The following is a 14277-nucleotide window of genomic DNA, read 5'->3' on the forward strand; positions in this document are numbered from 1 at the left end:
ATGAGAATTAAAGTCTTACATTTTAGTTGTAAATAGGAATTGAAAGTAAGAAACATATCCAAGAGATGATATGAAGGGACAGTTGATAGGACTTGACGACTGAATATGATCAACTATCTGCTTGTTTGGGTTAGGAATTTTTCAGTAAAATAGCAGGACACTAGCATTAACATCTTTGTTTCATTAAGAGCATAATGTAAATGGTAGAAAATATCAAAAGTAACCATACCTAAAGAAATTGTAACTGTTAATGACTCACATATAGCTGTTTTGTGTATATAGTTGAGCCCTAGGCTACTAAGGCCATACCTTATTCAATTAGCATAACTAGTTAAGAGGATTTTTTAAAATTGAACAGTTGTGAATATGTGCCCCAATTTTTGGAGCCATATATAAAGGAGAAACACCAGCTCAGACAGAATCCTGGGCTTGGAACAATTGCAAAGGTACTTTGCAATGAACCCCTATAGACCCCTACAGTGCTTTCAGAGCAACAGAAATGTTAATTTTTGTGAGAAAAAAAAAACTTACCTAATCCAATCCAACTAGTATTTGTTAAGTGACTAATATGTGCCTGTTATTGTGGATACAAAGTCCAGATGAAAAATAATTCATGTCCTCTAGGAGCTTACTTTGAAGGTGACAGGAATACATGTCAAAAATAATGTATGTATGAAAATTTAAGGAAGATAACGAGGATTAATAAACTATAAAAGGGAATTAATATTCTCTAAGTGATAACTCATGGGAGATGAGCCTTGAACCTTGAAAGATGCTAATAGAGTTGATGAAGGGGAGTGTGCATTCCAGGTATAAGGGATAAAAGCATAGAAGTAGAAGTGTAGATAATCAGTTGGAGAATAGTTTATGGGTCAAGTTGTCTGGAATGTGGAACAGTTAAGGGTCAAGACTACATTTAGACTCTGAATGCCAAGCTGAGAAGTTTGTATTTTATGTGAGAGGCAGTAGGTAATCATTGAACTTTCTTGAGCAGGAAGTGACTTGATTAGACTTATGCTTTAGGAAGATGTTTTGGCAGCTATATAGAGGTTTGCTTGAAGAGAAGAGAGAAAGAGACTCAAAGTCCACTGTCCGAATAGATAAATGCTGCAGTAGCTTAAGTCTGAAGGTGACAGATGTGAGCCAGTGTTATGGAAGCAGACTCAATAGGACCTAACAATTAATTAATTATGAGAAGGTAAAGGAGAGGAGAGAATTGAAGTTGGTTCTAAAGGTTGCAACCATGGATGACTGGAAAAATGGTGATATCCTTAATAGAAATTAGGGATTTCAGAGGTTCATGAATCTAGAGAAGAAAATATTGAGTCCTGTACTAGGTGTGTTGAGTCTGTAATGCCTATGGAACAGCCAAGAAGAGCTGTCTGATAGACAGCTAGCTGGTGATGTAGAAATTGAACTTGGGGGATTAGGGATGGATATATGCTTTCTAAACTAAACCTCCAGATTCTAGACTTTAACATAGTTGGCAGATTAAAAATATATGGACTCAAGAACTGAAAATATCTTAGACATCATCTGATTCGACTCTCTCCTTTTAGAGATGAAGAAACCAAGACACAGAAACATTAAGTGACTTACCCAGTGTGGCACAGGTAGTAGTGGAGCTGGGAGTCAAACAGGGGCCTTTGGACCTTTAAACTTTTTTCCTTTTTCTTCTTCTTCTTTTTTTTTTTTTTTTTGGTTTCTAGGCAATTGGGGTTAAGTGACTTGCCCAGGGTCACACAGCTAGTAAGTGACAAGTATTTGGTCTGAGGCCAGATTTGAACTCAGGTCCTCCTGACTTCAGGGCCGGTGCTCTATCCACTGTGCCACCTAGCTGCCCCTCTTTTTCCTTTTTTGAGAGCTGAGGCTTCACATAAATTGAAGTTTTACAGTTACAGTAGTTCCCCAAAAAGATACTAGAATTTAAGGTATTTATCTTTAAGGAAAAAAAAAGAATTAGTATTATACCCACATATGAGAGCTCACCACTGCATTAGTGTTAACATGCCATTCATATTCATGTTGTCGTTGTAGGCCAGTTAATGTAATCACAGTTCACATAGTGGAAATCTGGTAGGAAGAACAGATGACTTTATTTTGTTCTTACATGAGGTCATGGATTCAAATTTATGCTGTATTGGAGGATGCTAGTGCAGAGCAGTGGCATTCAACTTCTTTCAGTTTTGTGAAGCATTTCTGTTGAGCTCTAAATCTGGTCTCTACCCTGATTGCTTTTTTAGCTATCAAAAAATGTTCACTATAACTGAACAAAAAATTGTTATGGCTTTTGATAATACTAATAAGGAATGTCAGTATTATTCTTGCCAGAAACAAGCAATCAAAAAAAAACCAAACCGAACTCTTAGGTTTTATCTTCTTATAAATATAAGACATCCACCTAAATGTTCCATCATGATCATAAGGTATGGCTCATAAGTCTCAGCTACAGGTGGTATGAAAAATCTACTTACTGAAAAAAAATTCAAAAGCTAGCTCTTGAGTACCTATATTTTCTTCTACTCCTTATAATTCATATATAGTTCACTAGGAAGTAAAGTTTCACTCCATTTTATATTTTCACAGGGCTCAGTAAGCATTTATTAGGAATATACTATATGCCAGGTTAGGTACTAGGGATACAAAGACAAAAATGAAGTAGTCCTTGCCCATAGGAAGCTTACATTCTGTTGGGGAAGACAACACATATTTATACACGTATATACAAAATAAAATCTACCTGAGTTAAGCTGGAATGGGGAACATGGGGAGAGGGATCAGAATAGGCTTCATGTAGAAAGGAATCACTTGGACTGAATTTTGAAGGAAGCCAGGGATTCTCAAAGGTAAGGGGGAGGTACATTTTAGGCAAGAAGACCAACAAATGTAAAGTCACAGGGAGGTAGAGTGTTACTGTATATGAGGAACAATAAGAATGTTCATCTGGAAAATATAGTATATGAAGGAGAATAATATATAATTAAATTGGAAAGGTAACTTGGGGACAGGTTATGAAGCTCTTTATATCCCAAATACAGTTATGTATAATTGATCCTAGAAATAATAGGAAATTACTAGAGTTTGAGTAAGGAGATGATATGGTTAGACTGGTGCTTTGGGAAAATCACTTTGGCAGCTGTGTGGCAAATGGATTAAAAGGGGAAGCATCTAGGTCAGGGAGAACAATTAGGAGGCTATTGCAATAACCCTTTAAAGAGGTGATGAGGGCCTGAACTAGGATAGTGACTTTTTGAATACAGAGAAGAGAACAGGTAGGAGAGGTAGCATCCACAAGACCTGGCAATCCATTGATTATATGTGATAAGCTAGAGTGAGGAAACAGAAATGTTACTAAGGTTGAGAACCTGGGCACCTGGAAGGATTGTCATGGGCTTGATGGAAATAGGGAACTTCGGAAAAGGGTCTAGGGTTTTGGGAAAAAATGAGTGTTTTTTTTCCCCTCTCCACTTAATAGTTTTTATTTTTTTCAATTATATGCAAAGATATGCAAAAATTATATGCAACATTTCACTTTAAGATTTTGAGTTCAAAATTTTTTTCTTCCCTCTTCTCCCCCTTCCCCAAGACAGCATGAAATCTGATATAGGTTATACATGTACAATCATATTAAACCTATTTCCACATTAGTCATGTTGTAAAAGAAGAATAAGAGCAAAAGGGGAAAACCATGAGAGAAAAAAAGAGAGAGATAAAATAGTATGCTTGCTTCGATCTGCATTTAGACTCCATAGTTTTTTCTGTGGTTGTGGACACCATTTTCCATCACGAGTCCCTTGGAATTGTCTTAGATCATTGCATTGCTGAGAAGAGCTAAGTCTATCAAAGTTGATCGTTGCACAATGTTGCTATTACTATGTACCATGTTCTTCTGCTTCTGCTCACTTCACTCAGCATCAGTGATGAGTGCTGTTTTTTGACCATGGTAAATTTGAGGTGCTCATAGCATATCCAGTTCAGAATGTCCAATAGGCAATTGGTGATGTGAAACTGTACCTCAGAAGGAAGAGTAGGACTAGATATATGGATATAGGAATCATTTTCATAGAGATAATAATTGAACCCATGGGAAACAGTGAGGTAGAAGTAGCAGACTTCTGTCGTGAGAAGATTAGCCATGATAGAGGCTTGGGGATACACTCATCACTAAGCAGTAAGAAAGAATGATAACTTAGCAAAGAAGTCCGAGATGGAGCAATAAAACTAGTGAGAGAACCAGGAGATAGCAGTATCACAAAACCCCACAGAGGAAAGAGTATACAAGAGGAGAATGGTCAGTAATATCAGTTGGCCCTGAGAGGTTGAGAAGGATGAGGAAGAGATCATCAGATTTATCAATTAGGAGATCATTGGTAACTTTGGAAAGAGCAATTTCAGTAATTTGATAAGGTTGTTAGTAGCCAATGTGCCAAGGGTTCAAGAGTGAGAGGGGAGAAAATGGAAGAAAAATAAAGACAACTTTTTGTATGTGTATAGTTTTACTGAGAAAAGGAGAGATACAGGACATTAACTTCAAAGTATGATAGGATCTATTAGGGTTTCTTTTTTTTAAAGGATGGGGGAGATCATAAGATTATAGAGTTATAAGCAACTCTGGAGGTCTCCTAGTTCAAACTCCTCATTTTACAGAAAGGTTGAGACTTGCTGAAGATCACATTGGTAAGTGGAAGAGTTATAATTTGAAGCAAGATCTTAATACTTAACAAAAGAATTTGAAAATCAAATCTAATGCTCTTTTCAATTGCAGCAGGGATGGAACCAGTAGAGACAGATTGAAGTTTTTTTTTAACTGTCCTTCCAAAACTTTATGTTTTTTGAACCACAGAATTTTAGAACTTTTTTTTAAGGATAATGAAACTGAAGCCAAGAGGTCACAGGCTGTAGATTCTAAATGTGTTGTTTTTTACTGACATCTTTCATGCTCCTTAAAAAGTATCAACTTTGTATGTTTCATTAGTAGTTTTATTTTTAAAAATAAATATTCCCTTTTTGTATTGGTTAGAGTGAACAGTGCTTTCAGATTTAATAACGTAATGGAGTTGCGGAGTGAGGAGAGTGGGATCAACTTTTTACCACTTAAAAAACTATTAACTTAGCATGATTTTTTAATAGCTCTAAATTTTTGAAAATTAGCTGTCTCTTTGTTATAGCCCAATTTTGGGTGATAAGGCTCAATTAGTGTTTTGGATAAAATCAAAATGTTTGCTTCTCCTAATCTGTATTACAAATGTCTTACAATTTAACAAAAACAGAGCAAGCAATGTAAAGGGTATACACAGGAAACTGCATTTTAAAATATTACTTTGATCATATTTGTGCATAGTACCCCCTTGATAAATAATTACTTAATTGCATCATACCTGAAAAACTTGGGGATATAGTAAGGTATACAACATCGTTATTGCATTGTGTGTATAATAAATAGTGGATGGCTATTTTTAGTAACTTGGGGAAAAAAGGATCCAATCTGTTTTGGTATTTTCTACTGTACTTATTCAAAATATTTATCATTTAATAGTTTTAATGTACTGGAAAATAGAAAATGAAGAAATTACTTGACAGCCAGAACCCTCTCCCATCTCTAATTTACATATCCTGAGATTATTTTTAACTTAGAGTTTAAAACTTGGGTTTCCTCTCCCTTACCCTTTCCTTTAAAATAACAAGGCAAAATTCAGTTTTATCACTTATTTCTTTTAAATTGGCAAATAGTAAACCAAGTCTTTGTTAATGGTTTCCATTTGTAGTTTTGATAAAAGAATGGTATTGTGCCTATAATTTTGTGGGATTTGCAAAATACTATTTTTACTGAATGCAAATAATTAACATTTTTATAAGTACCTGTAATATGTTCATTAAAGATTACTACATTTTTGTATGTTGATTTATTGCAGTTAAATTAAATTCTCTTTATGTTCTTTCTGGTACATTTTAAAACCGGCACCTTAGTGTTGCTTATTCTAAAATCTCATTGCTTTAAATATAAAGTAGTCTTATAGCTCAATGTCACACCATTAAAATATAAGTATACCTAACAACCTTTTCATTATAAAATTCATCTTAAATTGGCAATTAAGCCCTGAATTTTTCCTTTCATATCATTCTTTTGTACCTAACATATCCACTGAAGCCTCACTTTGCCTTAACTTTTATTCTCACTGCAAATTCTGATCCTGCTTAAGTGGAGAGGATGGTAATAAAAGTGGACTAATATTGGTAATGTAAAATTATCTCTATTATTGACTATAGTAATTTGAAACCTTTTTCTGTGGCTTAATACTATGACATGCATAGTATTAAACCATAAAAATGTAGGAATGTAGCATGAGTAGAAGAAAATTCTGACATAGTTCTTAATAGTCAAATGGATACAGATTTTTTTTTTACATCTAAATAGGAGTAATATTTTTCAGCACTTGGACTCTCCATTCACCTCCAAGTTCTACTGTCATTTAAGCCATGGTTATAAAGTATTCTTACATGCTATATTTTAATCACAAACATCTCAGGTAGGGCATAAAAACTGTCTTAGTTTGGCCTTGTTCTACTTCATTGCCTTTTATTTATTGCCATAGTTTATCCCATAACTTAATAATTTTACATACTGTGTGCCTTTTGGGTTTGATGGTTCCATTAAGTTAGTCTTTAAATATAAAATAGGTGTTAAAGCTTCATCTTATACATTCTAATAAAATTATTTAATTTCTACAAATATATCTGAAAAGAATTAAACCCAACCTTTCCAACATTTAGTAATATAATGGGGGCTGGGGAAGATTGCAAGGCAGCCACTTGGAAAAAAGAATTACTTGAATTTCTGAGCTTTTTTTTTTTTTAAAAAAGCAGCCTTATTCCATTCATGTAATCTTGTGTCATATCTGGCAAAGAAGCAATGCATTGACTTTCTCTCAGAAAAAAAAATTACAAGCAAACTACTTTTTATTCTTTCTTTCTTAATTTTTTTTTTCTGGGCGGGGGGTGCGGGGAATTACTACCTAAAAGAAAAATACAATCTATTCTTTTCCAGGAAAGAATACCCCCCTCATGTTCAGAAAATAGAAATAGACCATATTAGGTTGCCACGGCCTCAAAGTATAGGTAAGTATTTTGCTTTTTTTCCCTTTTCTCTAGAGTCTAAAATAATGTCTCATACATGTAAGTGGTTATGTGTGAAAGATGTTAGCAGGAGACTGTATCATTTTAAAGTCTTGATCTGAGACTCTTTATAAAAGCATACTGAAAATACTCTGAAATAGAGCATGGTTTAATAATTACACATTATATCCCTTTATAATGAACTCTTAAGGCACTTAGTTTTGGGTTTTTTTCTTTAATTGAACTTTTGTTATATCAAAGATGACTAATACTAGGTAAGATTGTGGCCCAGAAAACTTTTTACTGAAAAATTCAAATTATTTTGTTTGGCATAGATTATGCCTCTCCACCCAGAAGATGGATATAGCTATTTGTCTATAATGTTGCCTACTTTGTTAATTTTAACTTTTGTTAGAGGGGCATATAAATTACAGCATCTCAGAGATTTACATAATAGATACAGCACAATTAACTTAAAATATGAATAATCTTTCATTTCAGATGGTAGACTAAAAGTGGTAGCATTTTCAAATCAGATTTTTATTTTTGTGTTGAATTGTTGCTATAATAAAGATTAATATTTATGAATTGTCAGTGTTATTGTTATTATTGGGTAATTTTTTTTGTTGAGATGTTGATAGGGTTTTTTTATTTTAAAATATATTTTAAAAAAATAAGATCAGACTGCTAAGTAAGACATCATGTCTGCTATACCAATTTGCTTAATAATAAGTGCGAAATCAAATGCGGGTGAAAGTTTAGATTGGTGTAGCAAATATTTCAGTTTTTTAAAACTTTATCTAGAGGTACCTATATGACACAGCGACCCAAATCCTCTGCCTAGGGTTAGGAAGACCTGAGCTCAGACACTAGCTGTGTGACCTTGGGCAAATTTGTCTTGGTTTCCTCCAAACTGTAGAATGAAGGTAAATAGCATCTACCTCCCAGAGTTGTGGTAAGGATCAAATGAGGTAATATTTGTAAAGTGCATCATTATTATTACTATTATGATTTACATGTAGTTCAATATCTAGACCTTGGATTCAGACTTTAGGAGAGATAATTATTGAAGAGTGAAGAAAAAAGTTCTGACAATATTCCATTTTTGGAAGAGTGGTTTTAGATTAGATATTTCCCTCCAAAAGATAGTGATTCTTAAACTTGGATATTTCAATGAGCATTTTTCCTTTTCTCTTCCCTCAGCTTTCCCAAACAAAAAAAAGGGCTTTCTCAAGCCTTTCTCCTTTTAAAAATTTTAACATAGTATGGGATCCACTGGGGGGCTGAGTCATTCAGTATACTTGGATTTTCAAGAAAGTTGCCATTTTAATCCTCGGGATACCAAAGTTTTTCATTTGATGTATTTTACATGGAATGTATTTTATATTTTTTATGGAAACTTTTAAAAATATAGTTTATTGAATAGAATTCAACCCAAGTTCTAAAAATGATTATGAATTCAGAGTACAGTGATGCCCTCAGGAACTTAATGAAGTTATATTGGACAGTTTACCCTTACAGTAAGTGCCTAAAAGAGAAGACAACTCTCTTGGAAGTGGTGTCCAGGGAGGAGCATTTTGGATAAGGAAGTCAGAGGGAATTGGTGATTAGAGTCATATTACAATTGATTGACACATCCCCTTGAAGAATGGTTGCCTTGAATGATAACTTAACACTCAAGTTGGAAAGGAGATATGGATGTACACATAAGGTTATATAGCACAGAAATCATGTAGTGGATCTGAGTCTAGGCAGCATAAGGTAAATGCTCAGCAATTAGAAGTGGAGAGCCCCAGGGGTGGGAACTAATTTCCAAGTTGGAGGTGGAGGCTGGAATGCAAAATTACACTTTACCATATCCCTTCAACTATAGATAAGGAAGAGAGTAGTGGGAGAACTATCATGGTATTGGCTAACTGAGGAGGGCCTGATGAGAGAAAGAGCATAATGTAAATACATGGAGCTAAATGAAGTTCCAGGTGTTTACAGTTTAATGACCTGAGATGTCGTCTTCCGACATTCATATTAATACTGGACTAATTCATATTTAACTTATTGAGGCTTTTTTAAAAATTAAGTTACTTTTATTCTATGAATTACCACCTGATGAAGTATAAAAATGAGTTTCTTTTCTTTTTTATATTCCTTTAGAAAGCATAATAGAGAAAACAGAAGAGTCTGAATCAGAGTCAGAGTCTGAAATCAAGAGGAAGGTACAACCAAAACGTCACTGCAATTCACACCAGTCTGATTTCCAGCTGTCTCCTGCTTCAAAAAAAAATTTAACCCACTTAGAGGTGGGTTAGAGAAATTAAGCAGTGTTGTTATTGAAACTTTTTAAGCATTTTACTTTTTTTTAAGTATTTTATATGGGTCTAGATTCTGTATGTTGGCATATTTAAAACATTCAATTTAGAATCACATGACTGGATAAGATTTTGAGAGAAAATTCTAACAGGTTCCCACCTCCCCCCACTTTGTGCTGTGTCCCCTTCACCATCCATTTTCTTCAACCATTGAAAACACATTTGAGTTTTAGACTATTTTTAATTCTGAAGGAAAAGATAAAATTCCCTTTATTAGCAGTACATTTCATATACGTGCTCTTAAGAGGTGGTACAGTATAGTGGATGTAGGTCTGGTTTTGTAGTCAAGACTTGGGTTCAAGTCCCCTGCCTCTGACACAAACTAGCTGTGATTATGGCAAGTCAATTAATTTCTCAATACCCCACAGGTAATTCTTTAAATGTTTTATATAAGGGAGTTTGTACACAGTGTAGGAGTTCTGAAATCATTGGTCTGGGTTCCACTAAAATTAACATAAATCCCCTCTGTCAATTGTTTGTTTATTTCTTCTGAGTCATCAGCCTCTATACAGCCCTTTGATTACTTGAAGATTATTGTTGAATCACATTTCCTTAAGTCATATTATCCCAGGTGATTTGAAGTGTTGGTGTTTGAATTAAGAGAAGGTCTATATGGTATTTGTTTCAGGAATTAATGTTGTTTAATGAGATAACACATCATTGGTACTTAATAGAAAGTAGCACGTTAACTATATTTTTGCATTGAGAAATGAAAATGGGTTAAATAACTGATCTTCAAAGTTTATACTTTTGTGAACAAAATTATTTTAGTAATTTGTGTTATTTTTTTTAACTCCAGATTAATGGTTGTTGAAAACTCTTTGAGAATTACATCATCATTAAACCCAAGTTTAAACTTATTCAGTAATCTACATTGCGTTTTCAAAAATTATGTTCTAAACTCTCTGCTGACCTAAACTCCTTATGATACCTTGATTACCTTGCATTTTTCAATATTTAAATGTGATAAAAGTGTTAAATACAGTAAATTATAATAGTGCATTATTAATGGTATTGTCTTATTCAGCATATTGGGCAATTTCTTCCTGGTTTGTAAAAAGGTAACAGAGTTGAGTTCAGATCCCTATACTCCAAGAGTGGTCTGATATCTAAACTATTTCAAGATATTTTTATTTCTCTTCTTAGAATGTTCACCCCGTATATTTAAGATTGTTAGGAAATACTCCAGAAACTTAGTAGTTGTTTGCAGAAAATCATTTGAATAGTTTGACATGGAAACTTACCACTAACACTCAGCTACCATATTCTTATGGTAATTGTCACCCTTGCTCCAACACAGCAGGACAGCTCTGAATTTCCTCTGCTGAATATATTTATGTTCTTCTCAGGGTCCCTTCATTTACTATAACAAATTATGTTCCTTGGAGAGAAAGATTGGGGTGGCCCATCTCATTAAATTATCTTCATTTAATCTATATGTATCACTAGTAACTTATTTAAGGGTAATTAGAGCAAATTTGTTTTATTTGTACAAATGGGAAAATATGGGCTTGCCTTAGAGCAATATGATGAGGAGATGCACTCTGACTTAATGGCCCTGACTTTGCCTCTGGCTCAGTTGTGTGTATTTGGTTAAATCATTCAATCTCTATGGATCTTAACCCCATGGAAGGACTCTGTGGGCTTACTGTACCTCTGCCTACACAGGGAGTAATGGACTATATGAGGAGCTCTTCACCTAAAGTCTGTGGAACCCAAGGAGTTTGTGGTTAGATTTCAGGGAATTCATGGCCTTTTTTTTTTTTTTTTTTTTTAAATACAATTTGATCATTATGTTACAGTTTGATGGATTTCCTTCGTGATCTTATATATTTTATTTTGTATGTCAGACTACATATAAGGGGTATTCAAGAAGTTTCAGCCAATATATTTTATGGAACAGCCTCCAACCTCTCCCATCCCAATTTTTTTTTTCTGAACTAGGCCTTTAATTTCAATGACATAGGGAAGTCCGGTTAAAGAAATTCTTCTACCAGTGCAGTTTAGCACTTGTTATGCCCTGAGGCAGTGAGAGGTTAAGTTACTTGCCCAGAGTCATACAACCAATATGTGTCAAAGGTGAGACTTGAACCTCTAGGTCTTCCTGACTCTGAGCTACCTCTTTGTCCCAAAAAGATAATCTTAACAGTATGACTTTCGCCTTTTTTTTTTCCAATTTACAAGATTCTTAGTTGGTATACTGCTAGTAAAAGTAAATGGGGCATTATTTTTGAGATGTTTTGAGATGTTTTGCTGTTGATGGAGACATCTTTTTTTTTTTTTCCTGTTTCATTGGGAATTTTAGGTTTCTGCACAAACTGAATATTGTCCACAGTGCGGGAAAGAAAGAAAAAATCAAACCAAATGCCAAAACTGCGGGGTTACTTTTTCTAAGGATTTACAAAGAAATTGTAGGCAAGCATTAAATGAAGCAGCAGTATCTTTATCACGAACATCCATTCATCATAATTCAGGAGGACAAAAGTCTCAAAACACTGGACTAAATGCCAAAAAATTTTATGGCAATACTTTGGGAAAGGTTCCAGTTGATATTATTGTGAGTCATGATTATGTTGGACAGAATTTTCTACAGTCAAACGGAAAAATCCTTTTACCTGGTGCAAAAATACCCCAAATTACAAACTTAAGAAAACGGAATACAAAACCATCTGATCTAAATGATCCAAGTAAGTATGTTTTTATTTTGTATCTCTTCTTATTTTAAACCCTTTTTCTAAAATAAAAAATCATTTCTTAGGATATTCCCTTAAGTCTTAAAACGGTTTGGTTTTTTGAGGATTTTTGTCCTTTTTCAATTTAAGTAAAGGAAGATATGGCAAGTGATAAAAGGCTGCTTATTTGATTGGAATAATAGGAGAGAAAGTTAGATGTTTTTCTTAATGAATCACTCTGATACATTTTGTTTTAAAATCACCAACTTTTCCCAGTGTATCCCCTTTCTACCTTCCAGAGACCCATCCTTTGTAAACATAGACTGGAAGAGAGAAACAAATAAAATAACTTCAGCAGAATAAATATATTGAAAAAGTCTGAGATTACATGCCATATTCCACCCTCTAATCTCCTACCTTCTGCAGGAACCTTCGTCCTCTTATCTCTTCTTTAGGGTGAAGCTTGATATTTGTAGTTTCATAACACTGTTTCAATTGCTTTATTGTTCTCCATTTACATTGTTTAGATATTGTGTTTGTTTTCCTTGTTTTGCTTACTACACTCAGAATCAGTTCTTCTCTACATTCATCTTAATCTTTCTTAAAGAAGTAATATTCTATTACAATCATATCATGACTTGTTTAACTATTCCCTAGTTGGTAGGCATCAACTTTGTTTCTAGTTCTTTGCTGCCATAAAAGTGCTATTAGGAATATTTTATTGTATATGTAGTTTTTCTTTTTGTTATTAGACCTCTTGGGTCAGGTTCCCACCTGACCTTGGAGTATATCCCTGGAATTGAATATTTAAGTAAAAATGTCTAGATATTTTAGTCACTATTTTTAATAAATCCCAGGTGTTTTACACAGTACTATTAATAATTCACAATTCATGCAAGCCTTTTCCAAGTTTTTGTGAAACTCCCTTTTGTCAATTCTTTTTTTTTGTATTATTTTTTTCTATCAGCCAAAATCTGCCTTTTCATTTCAACCACCCCAAGCCCCCTCCTCATCCCCACCAAGAACCAAAGAAAAACAAACACCATTACAAACATATATAGTCAGTTAAAATAAATTTCCATATTGGCCATGACATATACAGAGACAGATAGAATCAGAATCCTCTTTATCATGAGGTGGGTAGTATGTTTCATTATTAGTCCTCTGGAATTGCGGTTGATCATTACGCTGATGGTGTCCTAATTCTTTCACAGCTGTTTACCGTTACCGTATTGCTGACATTGTATAAGCTGTTCTCCTGATTTTGTTCATTCCACTGTCTCCGTTCATACAAGTCTTCCCAGGTTTCTCAGAAACCATCCCCTCCATCATTTCTTACAAACCAATAATCCTCTATCACATTTATATACCAGAATTTTTTCAGCCATTCTCTAATACATGAGTACACCCCCTTACCCCTCCCATTCCCATTCTTTCCCAATTCAAAAAGAGCTCTAAATATTTTGGTACTTTAGAGTTTGGTTTCCTTAGGACTACTCCTTCCCTTAATCCATCTTCTAGTTCCCCCTTGAGTTTTCTCCATCTTTCCTCCTTTTTTCCCTGTTGAAATTTCTTTCTCTGTGTGTGTGTGTGTGTGTGTGTGTGTGTGTGTGTTTTCTTTTTAAGAAGTTCAAATGAGAGTAAGTTTGAAATATTGATTGTTCCTCACCCTTTTCTTATTTATATTTATGCAATCTGATTATGAGATAATGTTCTCTAACTTCCTCTGAGCCTTGTCATCTCTCTATAGTAGAATGAAAGCAGCTTATCCTTTTTTAATCAATTATAATTTTTTATTAATGTTCACATTTTTGTTTCTCAACTCCTCTGTTTGAATTTGAAAATTTCTACACAGCTCTAGTCTTTTCATCATTCAAGTAATGCTTAGAAGTCCTCTTAAATTAAGGGTCCATTTCCCCCCCTATAGCATTATATTTAGTTTTATTGGGCTATTTTTGGTTGTAAGTCTACATCCTTTTCCTTCTGGAATATTATATTCCAAGTTATCTGCACTTTTATAGTATTGACTGCTAAGTTATGATCTGTGGCTCCTCAATGCTTGAATTCTTTCTTTTTTCTGGCTGTTTAAAGTATTTGTCTTTGACTTGAAAGCTTTGGATTTTGAC

The 14277-nt window shown here is 34.1% G+C and overlaps 1 protein-coding gene across 2 annotated transcripts in view; it reads left to right on the forward strand.

The window, feature by feature from the left end:
- The window catches only part of SENP6 (SUMO specific peptidase 6), a 116341-nt gene that overhangs the window by 63526 nt on the left and 38538 nt on the right, over nt 1-14277 (forward strand). For both annotated transcript variants that reach the window (XM_027852919.1, XM_027852920.1), the window contains 3 exons: nt 7046-7116; nt 9265-9410; nt 11785-12166. In XM_027852919.1, coding sequence (XP_027708720.1) covers nt 7046-7116; nt 9265-9410; nt 11785-12166 — 599 coding nt within the window. The remainder of the gene's footprint in view (nt 1-7045; nt 7117-9264; nt 9411-11784; nt 12167-14277) is intronic.

The sequence above is a fragment of the Vombatus ursinus genome, unplaced genomic scaffold (genome assembly GCF_900497805.2).
Source record: "Vombatus ursinus unplaced genomic scaffold, bare-nosed wombat genome assembly UNPS02009835.1, whole genome shotgun sequence".
NCBI lineage: Eukaryota > Metazoa > Chordata > Mammalia > Diprotodontia > Vombatidae > Vombatus > Vombatus ursinus.